Source organism: Lathyrus oleraceus, chromosome 6, assembly GCF_024323335.1.
Source record: "Lathyrus oleraceus cultivar Zhongwan6 chromosome 6, CAAS_Psat_ZW6_1.0, whole genome shotgun sequence".
Classification (NCBI taxonomy): Eukaryota; Viridiplantae; Streptophyta; class Magnoliopsida; order Fabales; family Fabaceae; genus Lathyrus; species Lathyrus oleraceus.
The window spans coordinates 321,707,072-321,716,502 of NC_066584.1; the positions used below are offsets into that span (position 1 = coordinate 321,707,072).

The 9,431-nt window shown below is 33.9% G+C and overlaps 1 protein-coding gene across 1 annotated transcript; it reads left to right on the top strand.

The window, feature by feature from the left end:
- The first annotated feature begins 255 nt into the window (after window positions 1-255).
- LOC127095446 (zinc finger BED domain-containing protein RICESLEEPER 2-like) lies at window positions 256-9,431 on the top strand. The gene is made up of 7 exons (XM_051034133.1): window positions 256-445; window positions 4,917-5,037; window positions 6,100-6,112; window positions 6,234-6,270; window positions 6,433-6,488; window positions 6,580-8,644; window positions 8,728-9,431. Exons 1-7 carry the CDS (start codon window positions 256-258, stop codon window positions 8,781-8,783), a joined length of 2,538 nt encoding a protein of 845 aa, XP_050890090.1. The 3' UTR covers window positions 8,784-9,431.

Sequence of the window (9,431 nt, forward strand, 5' to 3'; positions counted from 1 at the left end):
CGAAGCTGCAAATAAAATCATTATTGGTTTAATTAAGAAACATGTGGGGAAAAGCAAAAAAAAAAGAATAAAACCTTGGATCAAGTTTTATGGGCATGTCAAACGCCTTCTAAAGAGGCAAAAAATACAACTCCCTTTCGATTGACCTATGGGCATGAAGCTATTTTACCTGTCGAAATCTATTTGCAATCAACGAGAATCCAAAGGCAAAGCGAGATTCCGTCTTATCATTATTGGAATATGATGTTGGACGAAATGGTTAATTTGGATGAAGAAAGGTTATCAGTGTTAGATGTTGTAATAAGGAAAAATGAGAGAGTAGCTAAACCTTATAATAAGAGGGTTAAGATAGAAACCTTTTCGGTCGAAGACTATGTGTGGGAGGTTATTTTATCTATGGATAAGAGAGATAAGACTTTGGATAAATGGTCTCCTAATTGGGAAGGTTTGTTTCGAGTCATTCAAGCATTTCCAAATAATGCTTGTGAAATTGAATAATTAGCATCTATTCATCAAATTTTGAGGGTAAATGGAAAATACTTGAAAATGTATAAACCTATGCTACAGGAAATTCAATATAGTAGTAGAATTATATATATATATATATATATATATATATATATATATATATATATATATATATATATATATATATATATATATATATATATATATATATATCGAAAATGGCAAAGTCATTACAAAATTATCGAAAAAACACTGAAAGCAACAAAATTAAAGAGTGCGAATTAAACGGGAAATTTGGATTTAAACTCTTTAAGCTTGATCTATGAAAAGTTGAGTCGTTCATGAGCTTCTTACAAAGATTCAACTTCAAAGCTCAGGTTTAGAGCAACTTCAACATGTTTGACGCCTTTGGTGGCCTCCTGATCGACTATTTCTTGAATGGGAAATGATTTCTCCCAGGAACTCTCAGCTTTATGCTTTTCCAAGTTATCGATATCTCTAGTCAGTTCGAGAATCTTGGCACGATGTTAAGAAATTTGTTCCTTAAGGTAAGCTTTCTTGTCTTTGTTTTCTTGAAGTTTGGCCTCAAGTCTGCCAACTTCTATCTAAAATGCATCACTCGTGTCCCAGGCTAAAGACATAGACTTTTTTGTCTGTTGATGTTGAACGGAGTTGGTTCTTTTGAGATTTATGTCCCGACAAACTTGGTCAAAGTAAGCTTCAAAGTCGAACAAGAATTGGATCATAGAATCAAAGACGCGATGTTGGTTGAGTTTAGCCAATAACGTTCGAATACTAGTACCAAGTCGGGCATCTCCTTCGATAGCACTGAGAAGATTAAATTCAAAGATGTTTACCTTTAGTTGCTGAATCAAAAGGTTCACTAAATCATCGCTTGTATCGGCCAGTGAAGCATCAGAAGATTGAGATGATTTGTGTAACACCCCTTTTTATACCCCAAAACAATTAACATATAATCAAAATGGATAAGCACACATATAAACAAAAGGGCGTCACATCGACGTTTTCAAAAACTAAAAGCTTTCAAAAACCAACATCATTCATCATCAATATACAATACACCTGGTCATTTAAAATAACACATTTTAAATATCATGAATATTCAAGAATATGCGTTCGCAGCGGAAAATAATGAATACTCATGTATTTCATAAAATGATTCATGTCCCATACCATGATCATCTCTCAATAACTCAAGATAACATAAAACCATATATGGACTATTTGGCATTATGGCCTCTCAAACAACAATTGCAATTAAACATGTTCACAAGTAATAACATAATACATATCCAAATAAGATATGAGTTCAATACTACTAATCTACCCCGTGTTACATGACCAGAGCATTGACTCACTACCTAGTCTCTAAACCAAAACACGGAAACTCTCCGGCTAAATCTCGAGTGAACTACCTCCCACTTACTTTAGCAATACTACTCTTGAATATCTGCACGATGCCCATGTAAAGGCAACATTCAAACAGAAGGGTGAGAATTCGAATCATTATGAAGAAGTATAATAAAGCACAATGATTAAATCAACAATTAAAGGAATTCATCACACCTTGTATAACCATGTAAATGATACTAACCAATATTTATTTCACATGTTCCAAGCATACATCAAAACTCAAGGAGTATAATATTAAAATCCAATGCTATATTCCCAAATATACACATAACTATGATTATCACATAATCATATATTTTACCAAGTTATGTATCCAAACATCACCAAATTCAATTACCATATCTCATGCACACATAACCATCACATCAATGCATATATTCAATTATCACATAACTCAAATGTGACTCAATGCAAGACATGTGACTCTATGCATGTGGTACCGCAATGTGAACCCAACGTTTCACCGCTTTCCGATTCAATATCTAGAATCCAAGCCACGCTTCCGATCCAGACAAGATCAAAGCCACTACGTCTATTTCCAATTAAGGATCAACGTCTACTACGCCTATTTCCATTTAAGGATCAACGTCCGCTACGCCTATTTCCATTTAAGGATCAACGTCTGCTACGCCTATTTCCATTCAAGGATCAACGTCTATTACCATGTGAACCCACAATTTCACCGCTTCCACCATAAAGTCGACCATGCCATGAATGAATGTACAAATACCAACAATATATACAATTAAGATCATCTCTACCATCTTAACATTCCACATATAACCATAATTCAACTCTATGAATTATCCACCAATGGTACGTATACACATTCATAACAATATACCATTCACAAATATAGGTTAATTATCAAATACGCACACTTAGATTTTATTTCAAAATGGTTACAACATTTAAAATCCTCAATTTCCCCCTTTTTCAACAGTGGTAATCGGTTAACACCTTTGGGGTAACTGGTTAACCCGAAAACAGAATACAATTTCTGGCAGATTTTTAAGTAAGTAACCGGTTAACGCTTTCCTGGTAACCGGTTAACCCGAAACAAAATTCACTTCCTGGACAGATTCTTTTAGCATGTAACCGGTTAACACTTTTGGGGTAATCGGTTAACACGCGTAAAACTGGAATTTTTCTTAATGTTACCATTACTGTAATGAATTGTAATAAACTAAATGGCTTCTCATTCTATCATTCAATTTCACCCATCTATCCATTCCAAACGAAATTAATCATCTCAAATCAAAGATTACTCATTAAAATCTAATAATTCCAAAACCATAAAAATTAGGGATTTCAACCTAAACATATTTCTACCCATTGACCCAATTATACTAACCCATAATAATAAGGATTCTCCCCCTTACCTCTTCAATTTTCTGGAAACCCTAGCTTCTCCCTTGTTCTTCCCCTCTTCTCCTTACTTTTTCCTCTTTCTTTCTCTGTTGCCTTGAAAATGACCAAATGAGTGCTACTTCTCACTCTCCCCACCTCTTACTATTCTAGTATTATATTTGGGCTTAAGGAATGATATCTCTAATTTAATTATTAGGCCCAATAAGACCTAGTATTATAATATCTCTATTTAGTTCAAATAAATTAAACCAACACAATATACACACCAAGTCAATTAATTCAATTATTCATTATATCTCATATCAACTAAATAATTAATTACCACACCAAATTAATAAAATAAAATAGTATAATAATATAAGAAATAAATACTGAAATTGGGTTGTTACAATTTGGACCAGAATGAAAGCTTGTGCAATTTTTGGAGCCTTTGTCAAATTCTTCATTTTCAAAGCAAGAATTTATTATTGACTCAAAGAGGTGTTGGATGATGAGTCGTGGATGGAAGATTGAGTTTGTTTCTCTATTACGGTGGCAAGTTGATTTTATTTTTTTGTCAGAATAGTTTCAACATATGGAATCGGTTGCTCTTGTTCCATGGTTCCAGGGCTCTTTGTTGCTGGTTGGTTGGAAGACATATTATCATGAACATAAGTGATGATTTGATCTCGCTCCTCGACTCTTTTAAGGAGATAATTGTTCATTATTTGCCTCCACCTCAGGAGTTGGTTCAGTAGGGGCACATCTATCCTCATCAGCCACTTTGTTTTCTGGATGAATAAAAGACATGCTGAAAGTAATAAAGTCCGACCAATGAATATGAGAGAAGGCTTCAGAAGGAATCATATGGGGGATATGTGTGGGTTTGTCCACCACGTTCCCATCAGGCTTCGACGAATCCTAAAAATGGAAAAGGTTAGTTTTGGAGTTCAAGACGAAAATTGAGTTAAAAATTTGCTGGTGTAAACCAATACCTTAGGGTTATGTTCTTCGACTTTGAGATTTTTGGGTTCGTCATGCACTTTGTCTTCAAGAATGGATGAATCCTCTTTTCATTTCCCTTTATCAGAAGGACCAATGGTTGAGATGCTTATTTCTTTCAGAAGTTTGTATTTTTGGGTAGTGCTCTTTTTACTGGTAGTTGTTTTGGAAGGAGTCTTCGACTTGGGTCGTGAGAAAATTAAAGTTTTTTTACTATCCTATGAGCTTTCGACTTCGGCTACAACTTTTTCCGGTTTTGGAGTAGCCTGCAGAAATATTTTATTTTAGTTGTGCTGAGATCATCAAAACCATTAAAGGAGAAGTCAGATACATACCTGTGTTGTGGTAATCTTGTTGGGCTTCTTCTTCTGGGTTTTCATGGTCGAGGGGGAGTCAGGATCGTTCTTTTAATTCTAAATAGGAAGAAATGATTAGAACCATTCTAAAGATCAGCTAAAGATGGAGAAGAAAAAAAACTTACCTTTTCTAGTTAAGGTTCTTCTCTTTTCTTTTCTTCGACTGCATGAGAAGGGCCTTCGACAACTTTGTCACCTGTTGTTGCAGGTTCATCTGTAACAGAAACAAGTAAGAAATTGAAGGTATCAAAAGATAATTTAAATGATTGAGTATATACCTATTTTCTTTTCTGGGTTGTCTTGTAGATTTGAGAAGGCGGTTGATAGACTCTTACGAAAATTTTGCTCAGAAAAATGGCCTTGGAAGTAGCTTGTCCATCACTTGTCAAATTCCACTGTTAAAAAGAAAGATGGTTGGAAGTGGAAGGTAGGTATCTGAAGAATTTGTTGACGAGCAAATGTCATGCAATCTTTATACTGTATTAAAGTAAATGTTCTTTCTGACCAACAAATGTTAGCCTACCTAGAATAGAGTGAACATGGTAACATTTGGCTAAAACCAAATTGCCTAGCTACTAAGTTGGGAAAGAAACCATAACTAACGGTTCTAGTTTCATTTTGAGTATAAAGAATGTTAGAGTCAAAAAGGCTGCCCATTTTTTTTTGACATTGCAGTAGCCTCAGGGGTTACACCAAGGAATCTATTTCGAAACCAAGTTCGCCTAACACATCTATCTACAAAGGGAGCCATAGTCGAAACAAAAGTTGTTGACTCAAAAAATAGGTTATGTATTTGTTGAAAGTTATCTAGGAAGGATTCTTATAAGGGGCGATTAGGCCAGTATGGTGCCTTCGATACTTCTACAATCGTTTTCTTCAATCAAAGCCTTCGATTCAGTTATGTGCAGCTTGGGTTCGAAGTAGGGGTGTTCAGATCCAATCCAATCCAAAAAAAAAACCAAAAACCGAACCGAAAAAACCGAAATCCAAAAAAACCGATTTTTTTTGGATGTATTTGGATCACCATGTTGCATAACCGATCAGTTCGGTTCGGTTTACGGTTGGCTTCATGAAAACCGAACCGGTCCAAACCGAACCGGTATTACTTCCATTTACTCATCCTATTAAATTAATTATGTTAGCCACCACTAATTTCTCTAGAGAATCTCAATCACTTCTGTAGTTTCCCTATTCAGATTTTGAATTATACGCAAAATTAAATACAATGAATGCTATTCATTGTTATTATAACCGCAAGAAATTCAATTTCGGCTCAACGTTAAAGTTGAATCATGGCCTTTCTTCTTCTTCAGTTCTCTATTTAAGGTCTGTATCTCCTCTTTCAATTTCAATCACTTTTCATCAAAAGAAAAAAAAAGTCTAAATCAACATTCATCTCAATTAGTTTTCTGAATTATACTATCAGTAAGCAAGTTTCTTAATTTTTTTGATTTTGTCTTTTTTGTACTTTATACTTTTGTTCGATCAGATTTTCTAAAGTTGTACTAATTTTTATCCTTTTGTAAAGTTGTTCTAATTTGTGTTGTTGAAATCTTATTTAAAATTAACTTACTTATGTTCTAAATTTTATAACACTAGTTTACTAAAAATTATTTTCATTAGTTTTCTGATGTGAAATCGTTTCATGTTGGTTATAACAGTAACAAATTTTATTTAGTTTTTCATAATTTCTTCAAGGTCTATTCTTTGTTAGTTTTTCATATTTTGTTTCATAACTTTTTCATAATATATTCTTATTAGCTTTTTTTACAACTAGCTGTTTATACTTTGTTCTAATTTTAAGTTTGATCTATTTTTACAGGAATGAGCCAAACTGATCCTGTAACTCAATCTGATATTGTCAACAACCTTATTCAGGTATCAAAAATTAATTTTAAGTGGATTATTTTACCTTTGAAAATGTTGGTTAATGTTACAATGGTGTAATATTGTGTTTCCTATTTTATAGGCTGAGACAACTGAAGCTCCACCTCCATCGGTACAAAGTAGTGAAACAAACAATGATGAAGAAAATGCTAACAAGAAAAGAAAGGTTGGAGAAGCTTCCAATGATTCTAATGTTATAGCTGGAGATTCAGGTAACAGAAAACCTATTAAATCTAGATCTTGGACTTGGGAACATTTTACAAAAATAGGATCAAGAGCTAAGTGTAATTGGTGTGATGTAACATATGTTGCTGATTCACAAAGAAATGGCACTAGTAATTTAAAACACCATTTGCTGCATCAGTGTAAGAAGTTTCCAAAAGAGTCTCTTGATCCCACTCAACAGACTCTTGTTCTTCAACAATTGAAAAAAGAAGATGGGAATGGATCTGGTAGTGTTTTCACTGGTGTTCATTTTGATGCCGAGGCATGTAGGAAAGCTTTAGCTAGGATGATTATTGTTGATGAGTTGCCTTTTAAGTTTGTTGAGGGAGAGGGGTTTCTTCATTTTATGAGTGTTGTGCAACCTAAACTCTCAATTCCTAAAAGGATTACAATTGCTAGAGATTGTTGGGATTTGTACACGAGTGAGAAACATAAGTTAAAAAGTGTGCTAAATAAATCAAATCAATGTGTCTGTCTTACAACTGATTGTTGGACATCTGTTCAAAATTTGAGTTATCTTTGTCTCACTGCACATTTCATTGATCATGATTGGAAAATCCATAAAAGGATTCTGAATTTTTGTCCAATTGTGAATCACAAAGGAGTAACCATCGGCAAAAAAATTGAAAAATGTTTGGAGGAATGGCTAATAGGTAATGTTTTCACCATTACGGTTGATAATGCTAGTTCTAACGATGTTGCTATAACTTACTTGAAAAATACAATTAACGATTGGAATTCTCATCCATTGAAAGGGGGACATATGCATGTTCGCTGTTGTGCACATATTCTGAATCTTGTGGTCCAAGATGGGCTGGAAGACTATCATTCTTCAATTAGTAAGATTAGGAATGCTGTTAGATATGTTCGTGCATCTCCGGGTCGTATGGATAGGTTTAAAACTTGCATTAAGGAAGTTAGGTTACAAGAAAAATCAATTGTTCAGTTGGATGTTTCCACTAGGTGGAATTCCACATATATTATGCTTGAAAGTGCATTGAAGTTTCAAAAGGCATTTAAGAGATTGAGTGAGAAGTGTGCTGATTTTGTGCTGATGAAAGATGGTATTCCTAATAAAGAGGATTGGGATAATGCAAAATGCTTTGTTAATTTTTTGAAAATATTTTTTGATATCACAAAGAAGGTTTCAGGTAGTACTTTTGTGACCTCTTCTCAATATTTTAATGAGCATATTAAGATATTGACTACCTTGAACGGGTGGATAGAATTAAAAAGTTCAGACAACTTGCTTGGAATTATGGCTGAAAATATGAAAGTTAAGTATGATAAATATTGGGGTAAGGTTGAAAAAATGAATATGTTGATCTTTGTTGCTGTTGTGCTTGATCCTCGACATAAGATGCAGTTTGTTAGGTGGGGATTGAACAGGGCATATCCAAATGATGTTGCTGTATCTTTGTATAAAAAAACGGAGGAGACATTAAATAAAATATTTGAGAGTTATAGGCTTTTCCTTGGTAACGGTCAAACTGAAAATGTTACACATTCCACTCAAGAAGTAGAGTTGGTAGAACTTAAAGCACCAGAGGATGCATTTGCTTTAGAGGTTGAGATGGACATGAATCTTAATGAGAGCATGCAGAAAAATGAATTGGATTTGTATCTCATGGAGAATTTGGAGAAGAAAGGTCCTGGTTTTGATATCTTGAATTGGTGGAAGGTGAATTCCAACAAGTATCCTATTCTTGGTCAAATGGCTAGAGATATATTGGCCATTCCTGTATCTACTGTAGCTTCAGAGTCTGCCTTCTCTACCGGAGGTAGAGTGCTTACTTGCTATAGAAGTTCTCTTACGCCAAAAACAGTTGAAGCTTTAATTTGTACACAAAATTGGTGTAAATCTTCCCCGGTGTCGGTGGATATTGAAGAGCTTGTGGATGAGTTAGAAAATCTGGAATTAGGTAATTTACTTATAACTTATATTATTTTTTGTTGAGCATTGTTTATCTTTTATATTGAGTAATATTTATCTTTATTTTTGTAGAACTTGCTCCAATCCCACAATTGAATGAAGGTGTATCTGATATAGACTCTGATTAGCTTTTGATATCTGAAAGAATTGGGTAGATTGTGAAGCTGGAGCAATTGCAGGATAATTATTGTGAAGCTGGAGCAATTTCAGGATAATTAGAAAATTTTAGATTTGTCTATCAATGTTGCAGGCTGTGATTTTGAAACTATCAATTATGCTGTCATTGATATTTTTCTTGAAGTTTTATTATTATATTCACTTTAATGCAGCTTTGGTATGTTACTGTCATATATATTTGTCATATATTTAATTTATATTACAAGTCTCCCTATAAGCACTAAGTAAGCAGGTCTCCATATAAAATATTTATTACAGCAATGTCTATTTCGTTGGGATAGATATTGTCCATATATTATAATGAATCTTTGCAACAATGACATCAAATAGCCATATAATATGAAAATTAGATATTGTCTTAGTAGACGTTGGTGGCATAATTGTAACTGGTATTGAAATATATTCGTTTTAAATTTCACAGTGTTGATTTAAAAACCGAATAAAACCGATTCAACCGAACCGAAGTAAACCGTATAAATTGGATTGGATTGGATTGGATTTTTCTTGTTGTCATCCAAAAACCGAACCAAACCGTATGCTTTATATATTTTGGATCGGATGATATTTTGTCTCAAAACCGATCCAAACCGGACCGTGAA

Excerpts from the sequence above, each read along its gene's own strand:
- LOC127095446 (XM_051034133.1), top strand. The coding sequence starts at position 256 with ATGGTTAATTTGGATGAAGAAAGGTTATCAGTGTTAGATGTTGTAATA. Across the intron at positions 6,489-6,579 it reads TTGTCAACAACCTTATTCAG|GCTGAGACAACTGAAGCTCC; the intron begins GTATCAAAAATT and ends CCTATTTTATAG. Across the intron at positions 8,645-8,727 it reads GTTAGAAAATCTGGAATTAG|AACTTGCTCCAATCCCACAA; the intron begins GTAATTTACTTA and ends TTATTTTTGTAG.